Raw genomic sequence first — 14,356 nt, forward strand, 5'->3', positions numbered from 1 at the left:
AGCAGAAGACCTGGGTTGGGAAGATCCCCTGGAAGCGGGCATGGAAACCCACTCCAGTATTCTTACCTGGAGAATCCCCATGGACAGTGGAGACTGGCAGGCTACAGAGAATGAGGTCACAAAGAGTCAGATGTGACTGAGTGACTCAGCACAGCACAGGAGAGGAGGCTGTGGGAACCTCTGACAGAGCTAGCTGCTCAGAAGTACAGGTAACAACCTGGACTTGGGACTGGCATCTCAAGAAGGAGTTGGGGGCGGGGTAGTGGTGGTGGTGTCCAGACTGTATCTTTGACTCCAAACAATAAGTAAAACTCACAATTCTAACACTAAGCGTCTTCCAAGATCCTCATGAGTGAAGATGGGAGCTAAGGGGGAAAACCTAAAAAAGCAACGGATCCTATCCAGTTCAACAAAAGTGACCCTGAAATCCTCAGGAGAAACTTCTCATCTTTCTGTGAACGAATTCAACTATACTCACTGTTCTTACAATTGCTCTTTTCTGGTCAATGAAATATCCCTGTTGTCTTGAGACCCTCATACCCTCAAGGGCTGGGAAAACAGTGTCTCTCTCAGCAGTCTAGAGACACTTCCTGGAAGCACAGTTCTCCAAACAATCTCCCTACAGTCATGTTAACCTAGTCCTGGTAGAACTGAAGCTCATAAGCAAGGTCACAGAGGCTCCTACAGAGAAACAGGAGACCGCCCCCGCCCCGCGTCCACTCTCACCTTCCTCACGGCCTCCAGCTCCTGCTGTTTGTTTTCGTTCGCTACCTGGAGCTCCTTCATCTGTCGCTCCAGCTCCTCCTGCTCTGCCAGCAGCTTCTTCCGCAGTTCTTTCCGACGCTGGCGGGCTTCTTTGTGTGGTGGGGGGCTGCCCAGCTTCAGGAGATGGATGGTAGAATGGATGGCTGTGAAAGGCATGAGAGAAAAGATGGGAAATACCCTTTATTCTGTGAGCCTAACCTGAATGGCATAGTGGGAAGAAAAGCAGAAACCCAGGGTAATTCTGATCCTGCCACTGAGCAGCGGTGTGACTGTAAGCCAGTCACAGAATCACTTACACATGAGTTTCTCATCTCTAACCAGAGAGGGATGATCTCTTGAGTCCCTTCCAGCTCCAAAGTCCCATAACTGCCTATCTGTGCTTAAATAGATTTGATTTGGGAACATAACATGCATTTGAGGAACTCCCAACACTTGCAACTCCCTTCCTTAACTTCCCAAAAGGCCAAATAAGAATAAGACTTCACAAGGGCTGAGATTCAAAATTCCTGGTATCTGATTTGCTACCTGCTGTAGGTAGTCAATCCTAATGGAAATCAGTCCTGAATATTCATTGGAGAGACTGATGCTGAAGCGGAAGCTCCAATACACTTTGGCTACCTGATGCAAAAAATTGACTCATTGGAAAAGACCCTGATGCTGGGAAAGATTGAAGGCAGGAGGAGAAGGGGACAACAGAAGATGAGATGGTTGGATGGCATCACCAACTCAATGGATATGAGTTTGAGCAAGCTCCAGGAGTTGGTGATGGACAGGGAGGCCTGGCGTGCTACAGTCCATGGAGTCGCAAAGAGTCAGACACAACTGAGCAACTGAACTGTAGGTAGTCTGCCCCTCATCTATGCCTTATGAAACCATCTCCCTATATACTTCCTTCCAACCATGTATTGAATATTTGCTATATATAAATATATGTGTATACATATACACACACATACACTCTTTACATGCATTATCTAATTTTTGTATGAAATCTGATTTCTTTCCTGATTGTTTCCATTATCTAAATAGCTAGTATGGGGGTTGGGTGGGAGGGAGGCTCAAGAAGGAGGGGATAAATGTCTACTTACAGCTGATTCACACTGTTGTACAGAAGAAACCAATGCAACATTGTAAAGCAATTATCCTCCAATTAAAAATAAAATCAAAAATTAAATAAATAGCCAGTACTTTCACACTGTTCAAAAGCCTGAAAGGACACAGATGAAATCTCCCTTCTACTCCTATTCCCAAGCACTGAGCTCTTCACTCCACTACCAACTAACACCAACTGTTTCTGTGCATTTTTCCTGAGATACTTTAAAAGCATATACAAAAAAACGTATATATACATTTTCCACCTTCCACTGACTGACACAGTGGTGGCGTAACACTCTCGTGAGAGCCTGAGTCTGTCCTCTTACTTCACCCTGGAGAGCTTTTTGTATCAGTATACATGCGCAGTACTGATCAGTCCTCCAGTGTGCAGCTGTGCCATCATCTATTCAACCACGCCCCAATTAATGGATATTTGTTTATAAATCTGTCACAAACATTTCTGCAATGATGTGTCATTTTTAAAACATGCAACTGTATCTTCACTATCTCATTATTAACCCTCACAACAACTATGAGAGGTAGGTACTATCATTAGCCCCATTCCAGAGAAGAAAGCTGCTCCAGAATTCCTAGTGACCCAGCAGAGAGGATCCAGACCCAGGTACACTTGCCTCAAACTCTGAAGCTACATCAAAATGTCCACAATTCTCAATAAACAATTTTACCTATATTGAAGAATATAACATTCAGAATCCCCTTTCATGATTAAAGAGAAAAATTTCACTTTAATCTTTACTAATGCTGGAGTGATATTTTAGTTTAAAAGTTATTAAATCAAAAGTTTTCATTCTCGAGATATCTGAAACTAGTGATTTCCTGTGAAAGTAACAAATCTTGAAAATTACTTGAAGTACTCAAAACCTATTGCATAATTCCTCTTTTGTTTTACATATTTCTAAATACTCAAAATGGCCACTTTAAAATTCTTCATGGTCCTTAAATGGGGAAATTCCATATTCTTGAAATAGTAAGAATAAATAAATAAAACCAAAAAGGTCCAGTTTGTACTTTTCCCACAAGTTCATCAGGCAAATGAAACTGATGAAAATTTTGGGAACTCCTTTCAGCATGTTTTTCTTCTAGCTACTGTGCTTCACACAGAAATAACTATAGGCAATGGGGAACAATGCCGAGTATCTCTTGTTCAGTTGCTCAGTCGTGTCCAACTCTTTGAGATCCCATGGACTGCAATATGCCAGGTATCCCTGTCCTTCACTATCTCCCAGAGTTTGCTCAAACTCATGTCCATTGAGTCAGTGATGCTATCCAACCATCTCATCCTGTTGCCCCCTTCTCCTCCTGCCTCAATCTCTCCCAGCATCAAGGTCTTTTCCAATGAGTTGGCTCTTTGCATCAGTCACCAAAGTACTGGAGCTTCAGCTTCAGCACCATTCCTTCCAATGAATATTCAGGGTTGATTTCCTTTAGGATTGACTGGTTTGATCTCCTTGCTGTCTAAGGGAGTCTCAATGAAAAACAGAAAGTGCTCTCAAGTTATATCATGACAAGTAATAAAAAGGACCTTACCCTGAATCCACTCTTGTTTCTTCTTCTTATCTGAAGCACTGATTTCAAAGGTCTTATCGAAACATTTTATGAGAAAAAGGCATTTCTTTCCATCTTTGTCAGGCAAGGACTAAGACAGAAAGCAAAATTAGTCTTTCAAATTTTACTTTCAAGTATTTAAATTCAAACTTAATTACTTATACAAGAAGTACCTATAAATGAATGTTACTGATTTACTTATGCTGCCCTCTAGGCAACAATACTTGCGGTAAAAATCACCCCAGATGAGTGTACAACATCTAGACTGGGAGAACCAACACCACTTGATGGGCCACTTCCTGAGCACAGCAACCCTTGTACATTGCACCTTATGCCTGAACACGTCTCTCACAGGAATCCTGGAAAATATGCCCATGGAACTAACTGTTCCAATAGGTATAGACACCCAGGGTGATTCTCACACCCTGCAGATGTGTCTCTCCCTTCCTTGCACCAGGGGTGTTGTTGCTAGCAAGCTGTGGTTCTTGTCCTATATCCTTATAAGTAGACTGGCATGATCTATCATAATCCTGTGAGTCTCCATGTTTAGCTGAATCTAAGAAGACCCCTTACTGGGCACTGCACACCTTTAATATTAATACATACCATTTCATCCATCAAGACACATTATCATTTATGAATGAGATCTTAGGTATTTTAAATGTTCTTCAACAAATAAAGATGTGGTAATAATTCAGGTATAAACAAAAAATTCAAAACATTATGTTCTTGAGGACTTCATCTATTTACAGAATTAGCAGTGATAAAGTGTTCTGAAAGTCATACCAGTTATTCAAAGACATGTTCTTTTGGTTTATTTATTACACTCAAAAATGGCCCAGGTTCTCAGAAATACTCATGATTTCAAACACTGTCTTACTGAATTTTTTTGGCTTTGTTTTCTTATTTATGACTCCAATTTACTCAAGAAATGATTCCTTAAATATACAAATACATGAGATTTAATCCCTATACTTTATTCTCAAATAGAAGACAGAAAATAAATTCACATTAGAAAAAAATTTTGTTAGGTATCTGTAATTCTCTGGTTCAGAAACTATGGTTACTGTATGCCTATATTATTTTAGAAATGTGACTTTTAAGATTATTTTTAAGGCCCCAGAGTCTAGAAGAAGGAAGATAAACCACTTGGACAGCAGGCGGCAGCACTGGAAAGAGGTAACCATTGACTCTTACCTCCACACAGCAGTTCTCATCCAAGAGAATGTCTCCTTTCTTATCTTTCAGATCCTCACTCACATAATAAGAAATTATGTTGGGTTTTAATACAAACCAGCGTTCAGTCCAGTTTTTCCGTCTATGGCCTTTTTTTATCATGTAACCCTAGGTAAGATTAAATCTGATATAAATGCTGGTGCTTTTCCTTATAAGAGCTGGTATCTCCTCCTTTTAACACACACACACACACACACACACACACACACACACACACACACCTCTTCCCCATCCCCCACCACACCTCTTCCTTTTAACACACATACCCTAACTGTGATTCTCAATAAATCTAGACCTCCATTATTAAAAATGCTAAAAGGTGTCAGTAAAGCTGGCCAAGCACGCCTTCTCAGACAGTCACCCTCTGGCACCAGTGTACCTCTCTACCTGACCTCTCAGGATTCTGGAGCATGAAATCTGCTCCAAAGGAGCAGAACATGAAATGGACCAGTAGTTAGGATCCTGGCTTCTAAGTATAGCTTTTAGGCTCACACTTAGTAGGCTTGTATTTTCTTCCCATATGTCAGCCTCAAAGACGTGTGATCCAAAATTTTATTTCAGCAAGACTACACATTACTACAGACCAAAACACTTCAGGATTGTTAAAGGATAGTTAACATTTTACACAGTAAATCTATAGGTGCCGATAGCCTGCGGCAGACTATACACATCATCAAATACATAATAATGCTTTGGCTGTATCATGTGACCATTATACTAAGTTCTAAGCACATTACTTGTCCGGTTTGCTAGCTCTTGACATTTAAACCAAAACTATCTCATACTGCAGTTCATCTGCAGTTCTATATTCTGCCATCCTAATGGGCCTGGAAATCCTCTTCAAAGACCATGTTTCCTACCCTCTTATAGCACCAAAAACCTACACAAATTAAGCCTCAATTAAAGTTTATTAATAGGCTACATCTGAAGAAAAGAGCAAAAACAACATCATTACCTAAGAGAGCAAAACAAGGACCAACCAGTAACAGTTATTATTCAATATAATAATGTAAGACGTCTGAAAGATCCACTCAAAATATATAAATTCTATTTACTAAGCATTAAGTTTATTAAACAGACTATGTATATCAGCATATGTATACCATAAATATTATCAGATGCTATGCAGGTACTGAGAATACAAACTTTATAACCTAGTATGATAAACACAACTTTATTACATAAAGGCACTCTTCTCCAAAAGTAAGTGTATTTTTCTGATTTCATAAAAATTATACATATCATATAGAGAGGTTAACATATATAAACATTATAGTAGTAAGTCCAATAATAAGAAAAAGAATAAGATAAAATTCAGAAATCCCACAACCCAGCAGTGATCACTTCTAACATTTTGGCCCGCATCCCTCCAGACAGCTCTACACACACATATCACGTTGCATGAAAGGGATTACAAGACACCTGCTGTCCTACAACCTGTTTTCTTCACTGAACAGTATGCCATGGGATCTTTCAGATGAATGAGTATAGACGTACACAAGACACGAAAGTACTATGTTCAGAAGTGTGATCATTTAAACAGTTCTTTCAAAATAGCAACTTCCCAGTGTTTAACTGTAATTATTTACAATGTAAGCCTAACATAAGACTGGGAAAATAGGAAATTTTATTCCTGTTCTAAATTAGTGTAAAAATATAACTTAGGCTCATCTTTGTGATAAAAATGTTTTATTTCAAACATGTCAAATTCTAAAGGTGAGGAGAAACAGTGTCACAGGACGCTTACCTGTTTCAGCACATCTAATATGAGCTCATTGAAGACCTCGTTGATTGCCATGGACACAGTCTGTCGATCCATGCCTTTGCTGAACTGTCCGTTTCCAACAAGCTCAATCAGTTCCCACACAGAAAGGCCATCTTTACTGTCATCAAAGTTGATTTTATAATTTTCAAATTGTTCTTGTTGCCAACTTACTCCCATAGCTTCTGTAAGTTTCTTAAGCAGGTATTCAATCTATAAAAAGAATTTTTAAAGTATTATTGCATAGCAAAAAAAAAAAAAACTTTTAAACTTAGGTATGTATCTATGTGATTTACACTAAATAACTAAATTAAAAGGTCAATTTAGGAAATATTCTTTTATAGCTCCAAGTATATCTTTAAAGAATCTTGACACCATCAAGGAGAAGGGTGTGGATAAAAAGCCACTGATTCTATGCTAACTTAGAATAAAGTAATAAAAAACTGGAACCCTTAAGAGCCTATTTGTATAAAGAACAAAAGCAAACTGCACACAGACACTATCATACACAAACTAACTGATGCGATCTGTTTACTCTGTTGGATTTCAATATATGAGAATACTAATTTTACTGAACCAGTATGCAAGCACTAAATAATCATCTCAAAGTATATACAAGTTAGTCACCAATTTATAAATTTTCCACATAAGCCAATTATTTTAAATTAATGCTGCCACTTCTCATTAGAATTCTGAGTGTTGTAAACAATGGTGAACTCCTAGACTGGGCCAGAAAAGTTTATCAAATTCTGAAACACATAGCTTTGTATACAGAAATAGTAGAAAATACCATGTTCATCCCTCCAAAAAGCTCTACACATACACAACACTAGCATGAAAGGGATCACAAGACACCTGCTGTCCAATAACCTTTTCTTTTTCTGATGAATGAGTGCACCATGAATGGATGTGCACATGATGTGAAAGTATTTTTAAAATGTAAATGAAATAGTAACAGTTTTAAAAACAAACTGTGAGGCAGTAATACTGAATTAGAATTGATGTCTCTTATCTTCTGGAAAGCCTGGGTATCCTACAGTGCTCTCTCAAACTCAACATATCCAAATATGAATGAATCATCTCTACCTTTCAAATGGCTTCTCCTCCAATTATGGATTTCAGTTGTGAACAACACCATTCACCCATGCCAGGATAACAAACCATGCCCCACTCCTTTACATCAAGATCAGTGACAAAATCCTACTGTTTTCACTTCCCCTCTTTAAACTCTGCCTGGCTCCATATCACCTCAAAGATAAAGGCAAGCTCCTCTGTGTCCCGCTGTGGTCACTCACCCACTGTGTACCATCCCTAACATTTTCTCCGCCATGCCTCACTGCAGATTTTACACCCCACCAACACCATCATCAACACTGATCCCACGCAAGTTCTATGAAGAGCTAGCTAGTTAATATTTAAGACTTGATACATCTCTGCTATATGTTTTTCTTTGTTTTGGGTTTTCCTTTTTAACAACCCTTTAAAAATGTAAAAACTATCTTAGGACATGGGCTATATAAAAACAGGCTGTGAACTGAATTCAGCCACTAAGCTGTAGTCAGCCAACATGTGCAATAGATTATAAATAGTTTACCCATTTAACACATTTTTTATGCTTCTGTGCCTTGCCCCATGCTGTCCTGTTGAGACTACCTCTCCCCATTTCTCTACTCAGTCATATCCCACCAAAGACCCGCAAATCAGGATCTGCGTTTTAACAAGAACCCAGGTACTTTCCTATGCACATTAAAGTCTGAGAAGCACTGCTCTGGTAAAAGTGCTCTGACCCAGGTCAGGTGTTCCTCTTCTGAACTCGGCATACTGTACAGAAAGTATCTCTATATTCAAATGCTGCCCCTTGCTGATTTTTTGAACTCATTATAGGAAGGACAATGTCCCACTCATCTTTGAATCTCCAGAACTCAGCATCATACACAGATGTAGTAGAGCTCAGTTAATGAAATGGAAATAAACCAAGCTAAACCTCAATTTTCTCATCAAAGAAATGGGTATAATAAAACTCATCATGTAGGACTCCTATGGGGATAAAATGGGACAAAAATAGAACACTGCACAATGTCTGGTATAACAGGCACTCAATCAATGCTACTTCCTTCTGCACTGCACCATTTCAAATTACATTTAAGAACGCATTCATGAAATAACATAGAATGAGGAAGAAGGCAAAATTAAATTTACCTATGATTTCCAATGCATAAAGATTATGTAAATATTCTGACAAATACTGGAGGAAATATTACAGTCAATTTTGTTACAGATAGGATTATGAATTAATTTCTTTCTCTTCTTTGTAATTCCTATTTGGTTATAATGTTGTTTGTGAAATAACATACTTTAACAGGAAAAGAATGTGAACAATAGGAAAAACATGTTTGCAAAGAAATAACACACTCACAAAACATCCCAAGGTCAAAAAATATCAACAGCTCTATTGATGTAATTTGATGAGATATTATAAGCTCCTCCAGTATGCAGATTATCTAATACCTTACATCTAGCATATAGTGGGGTGTTCAACAAATGTTTATTTGCTGGAGAAAAACACACTCAGGTCTTCCCTTTCTCTTGTTGGAGATGTACCTGTTAAGCTTATGCATCTGCTGTTAAATTTAACAGATATTATTTTCTTGGTTTTTAAAAAAAATTATTTTGCCTGTGCCGAGTCTTTGTTGCCGCACACGGGCTTTCTCTACTTGCAGCAAGCAGGAGCTACTCTCCAGTTGCAGTGTGAGGGCTTCTCACTGTGGGGGCTTCTCATGCTACAGAGCAAGGCTCTAGGGCACGTGGCCTTCAGTAGCTGTGCCATGCTGGTTGTGACACAAGGGCTTAGCTCCCCTCAGCCTATGGGATCTTCCCAGACTAGGGATGGAACCCATGTCCCCTGCACTGGCAGGAGAATTCTTAAACACCTGACCACCAGGTAAGTTCTTGGGTTTTAAAAAGAAATAACAGGGACAGGAAGTGGAAAAAGAGAAAAAAGGAAATCAAGAAGAAAAAAGGGAAGAGGGACAGAGAGACCAGGATAGAAAAGAGAAGACGGAAAAAAAAAAAAAAAAAGATTAAAGCAATAAGGCACAGGAAAGAAAAACTTAATTATATAAACAACTGACCAAAGTAAATCAACTCAGAGGCCTTCTCATGCACAGAAATTCAATCTCCCTAAGGCAGCAGAAAGAGGGCCCATGCTGCCTGATCACAACTTGGGATAAAAGCTTATATAGGCACTACTAGGAGTTTTAGTAGTGAGGCTATGGGTGTCGCCACATGTATGGACAGGATGACAAAAAGTGGGTGTGACAAGACAGTGCCTCTGACTGACCATTAGTACAAGTCAGGAAACAGCTGGGAATGACCCTGTGCCCCTCAGTTCCGCTTGTACATTGGAGCTTCAATTCCTCTCCTGTATTGGAACGTCTTTTACAATGTTTCCAGTCTGCAGCAAGCGGAGCTCTTCTAGGGGCAGCTCTCCAGGTTCCTCCTGAACCTTTGTGCACGCGCCCTCCCCAGCCCTTCAGAGTTTGTCATCCGGGCCCAGTTTCTGCTCTGCATTCCCAGTGACTGCCAGGTAACTGATCTAGACTTACTTCCTGCTGACTTTGAACACAATCACATACTTATCACAACCAAGTAACTTAAGAACCTCTTCGTTCATTATATTGCGCCAAGGAGAGACAAACATTCCCATTCTCAACTATTTGATCATACTAAATAATAAATCACGTGGTGCTGTGTTAGTCTGAGTGGCCTGCACCAATTCTAAGAGCTCATTCAGTTTCAGGAAGCAGCTTACTTCCTCCTTCCAAGGCAAGTTGCACCAAAAATAACAAAGAATAAACTTTCAAGCTGCATGTGATTTTTGAGGCCTCTGGCTCTGAAATTTCTTTGTTAAAAGTTCTTTCCCTGTAATCATTAAAGAGGGCCTTTATTGACTTAATTCAGATTTTATTTCACTGGGGATCTCTTAAAACTCTTTCAGGTTTGAGATTTAACTGCATGAAGGCAATTCTTCCAAATAAGCAACAGACACATCCTGTTTTGTTCTTGGCTCAGCGGGAAATGAATACTCATGTAAAAACTATACTTCACACACACACATTTCCAGGAAAACCATTTGACAAAAATTTCAGAACCACCTCAAATGGGGACACGCTAGTTCTGGACTTTCGTGAAGTAAGTCATTTATTTATTCAATGTTCTTGATACTACTTTCTCGGTGATAAGAAATGAATCAAAAGCAAATTTATCTATACCACTTATGTTATTCATATAACTACCACTGTTACTTATGTCTAATACAGTATTAATCAAAGGTGGAGAATAAAATCTCACTTTAAAACATTTTGGACTTAAAATGCAAATGATCATTATGATAAATGACTTATTGGAAACATAAAGATTACTTTAAATTTATAAAGCCTAAAATCAACTGGTAATATTACAAATCAAACTCATACATGACAAATTAAGACATTATACTTCAATTTTATTTTAAATGTGTATGTTTTCATACTTAATTTTATTAAAATCTGTAAGCCTAAAACTAGTTCCAAATACAGTTCTTTTTTAATACTTAGTACCATAACAGTACTTTAATAAGTACTTAGGAAGGAAGCAAAATCTAACAGAGAATGGAACCTGAAGAAAAAACTCCACTGTTTTTCATAAAACGTGCAACCCTGAATTTGCATTGCTTGAGCAAAAGCCAGGAGATGTGCTAATAGCTTAATAAACACAAGACCATATTTTAAACCTTAGGAGGCTGGCTCAGTAGTCAGACAAAGCTATTTCACATAAATCTGTTTTAATGATCCTTTCTTTCCCCACACAAGTACTCCTGGCCACAGAGGAGTAATCTGTAGAACTAACTCTAATTCTACTTCTAATCAGAAGAATGTTGAGGGAGCTAAGGACATCAAAACAACAGAATATGTCCAAACAGTGACATGACAAGGTATGCTGCCTGGCTATCCTGACAAGTCAAGAAAAGGCTGTTCCCTTCTCAAATGAGATTAACTTGTTTAGGAGAGGAGCAAGACACTCTTGTCAGCCTGCAGAGAGGAAAACAAGCAAGCTGTGGCATCTTGGCTGGGCTCCGGGTGCAGAAAAATAAAACTCATGGCCCACCTCAAGTCTTTGTGAGTCACAGTTTTTCAGGCCACCCAAAGCAGAAATCATTTGAGTGTCTTAGACAGGGCAGTCAGGAAGCTGGTGCTGACAGGCTCCCTCCACAGCCTGTGACTCAGTGATGACTTAAAGCCAATGACAAGTCCCCCACATCAAGTCAGAGCTGCTTCAAGGAATACAGTAAATCTCCCTACAAAGTAATTTCTAATTCTAAGGTCCCTTTCAAGTCCACCATATATATTTTGGTGATGGAAAGAACCAAAAGATCATGGGTAAGAGACCCACTACATCTCTAGTTCCAAAGAAAATGCAGAGTAAAACTACAAAATGTCTTAAAAGACAACAATGGAGATTTTATTAGCATAATTCTTCCAAGCAGCAGCTAGGTTTAAAAATACCATTGCCATATCTACATCTATCAACATTCTATTCCCTTCTATATGTTTCTGTATTAAGCAAGATAATTTTCATGGACAAAAATTCCATAACACGTTTTAATTTCCCCTTTAACATATGTGCACAATTACATTATTATTAAACACTGAGAAACTGTTCCCACCACTGCAGTGAACTTGCTTTCTCCTTGCTCACCAATGACAACCTAATTATTAAATCCAAGGACAACTTCTCATTCATCGCCCTGTAATTTTTCTATAGCACCTAATGCTAGGAACTACTTTTCTGCTTCTTAGAACTTTTTTTTCTTTGGCACCCATGACTCAACACTCTCCCAGTTCTCCTACCTGACAGACTATTAAACTTCCTTCACCAAATCTACTTCCTCCCCCGGGTACAGAAACGGACCCATGCTTCTGTGCTCAGCCCTCGCTTCTCCCACTACCGTCTCTTTCTTCCTGATCTAACCCACTCCCGTGGCTTCCCTCTCTGTCTCCAGCCCTGGCCTCTCACAGCTCTAAACATACTCTTCCAGTTGAAACAAGGCAGTTCCACAAGGATGATCCACTCACAATGCCAACTGTACCAAACCATCACCATACATCACATCCCAAATAGTTCATCACCAGTGCTTCACATACTTTAGTCCTCACAAGTGTCCAGTGAAGGAAGCAAACAGGGAGACTAAGTAATCTGCTCATGGTCACAGAGCCAAAAGGTGGTCAAGAAGGGATTTAAATTAGGTGGTCTGATCTGAGAGACCACGCTTTAAACAACTACACTATATTTCCTCCCAGTTGCCCAGACCTGAAAGTTGTCTCTGTCCCTGCACAGCCATCATGCTCCAGTTAAAAAGGACATGTGTCATTCATTTTCACTGCCCAGCACCTAACCCCCCCTTTTTTACAGTTATTAAAATTACATTTATTAATTTTCAATGACATCTTTACAGCATAATGTTAACTGAAAAAAAGAGCAGGGAAAATTGTATATATTATACAACCACACTGTATTTTTTTAAAAAGTCATGAATAGAAAAAAATATAAAAAGTAGTATTTCCAAATGCTAACCTTGGTTCTCTTTCAGTGGCAGAACTACAGAACTATAAAAAGAAAGTTCTTTATACTTATTTGTAGAAATAAGTAGAATAAGAACCTAAAGTTTCTGTAATTAACAGATATTTTATAGGGAAAGTGAAAGTGTTAGTCGCTTAGTCATGTCCGACTCTCTGTGAGCCCATGGACTACAGCCCACCAGGCTCCTTTATCCATGGAATTCTCCAGGCAAGAATACTGGAGTGGGTTGCCATTCATTTCTCCAGGGGATCTTCCCAACTCAGGGATCAAACTGCAGGCAGATTCTTTACTATCTGAGCTACCAGGGGAAAGATACTATCAATAGGGAAAGTTCAGTTCAGTCACTCAGTCGTATCTGACTCGACCCCATGGAGTGCAGCACGCCAGGCTTCCCTGTCCATCACCAACTCCCTGAGCTTGATCAAATTCATGTACACTGAGCTGGTGATACCATCCAACCATTTTATCCTCTGTCGTCCCCTTCTCCTCCTGCCTTCAATCTTTCCCAGCACCAGGGTCTTAATCCAATGAGTCAGTTCTTCACATCAGTTGGCCAGAGTATTGGAGCTTCAGCTTCAGCATCAGTCTTTCCAATGAATATTCAGGACTGATTTCCTTTAGGATTGACTGGTTTTGTTTCCCTGTTGTCCAAGGGACTCTCAAGAGTCTTCTCTAACACCACAGTTCAAAAGCATCAGTTCTTTGGCACTCAGCTTTATGGTCCAACTCTCACATCCATACATGACCACTGGAAAAACCACAGCTTTGACTAGACGGACCTTTGTTGGCAAAGTAATATCTCTGCTATTTAATCTGCTGTCCAGGTTGGTCATAGCTTTTCTTCCAAGGAGCAAGTGTCTTTTAATTTCATGGCTGCAGTCACCATCTGCAGTGATTTTGGAGCTTAATAAAATAAAGTCTGTCACTGTGTCCGTTGTTTCCCCATATATGTGCCATGAAGTGATGGGACTGGATGCCATGGTCTTAGTTTTTGGAATTTTGAGTTTAAGCCAGCTTTTTCACTCTCCTCTTTCACTTTCATCAACAGGCTCTTTAGCTCCTCTTCACTTTCTGCCATAAGGGTGGTGTTGTCTACATATCTGAGGTTATTGATATTTCTCCCTGAAATCTTGATTCTAGCTTGTGATTCATTCAGCCCATCATTTTGCATGATGTACTGTACATACAAGTTAAATGAGCAGGGTGACAACATACAGCCTTAACGTACTCCTTTCCCAATTTTGAACCAGTCTTTTGTTCCATGTCCGGTTCTAACTGTTGCTTCCTGACCTGCATACAGATTTCTCAGGAGGT

The 14,356-nt window shown here is 39.3% G+C and overlaps 1 protein-coding gene across 2 annotated transcripts in view; it reads right to left on the reverse strand.

Moving 5' to 3' along the window:
• The window catches only part of SWAP70 (switching B cell complex subunit SWAP70), an 86,102-nt gene that overhangs the window by 24,875 nt on the left and 46,871 nt on the right, over nt 1-14,356 (reverse strand). Inside the window, exons 4-7 of one of the 2 annotated variants that reach the window (XM_061147811.1) lie at nt 6,410-6,637; nt 4,624-4,770; nt 3,409-3,517; nt 727-908 (exon numbers count right to left, since the gene is read on the reverse strand). In XM_061147811.1, coding sequence (XP_061003794.1) covers nt 727-908; nt 3,409-3,517; nt 4,624-4,770; nt 6,410-6,637 — 666 coding nt within the window. The remainder of the gene's footprint in view (nt 1-726; nt 909-3,408; nt 3,518-4,623; nt 4,771-6,409; nt 6,638-14,356) is intronic. The other variant, XM_061147818.1, reaches the window with a different exon arrangement.

This window comes from Dama dama, chromosome 1 (assembly GCF_033118175.1).
Source record: "Dama dama isolate Ldn47 chromosome 1, ASM3311817v1, whole genome shotgun sequence".
NCBI classification, from domain to species: Eukaryota; Metazoa; Chordata; class Mammalia; order Artiodactyla; family Cervidae; genus Dama; species Dama dama.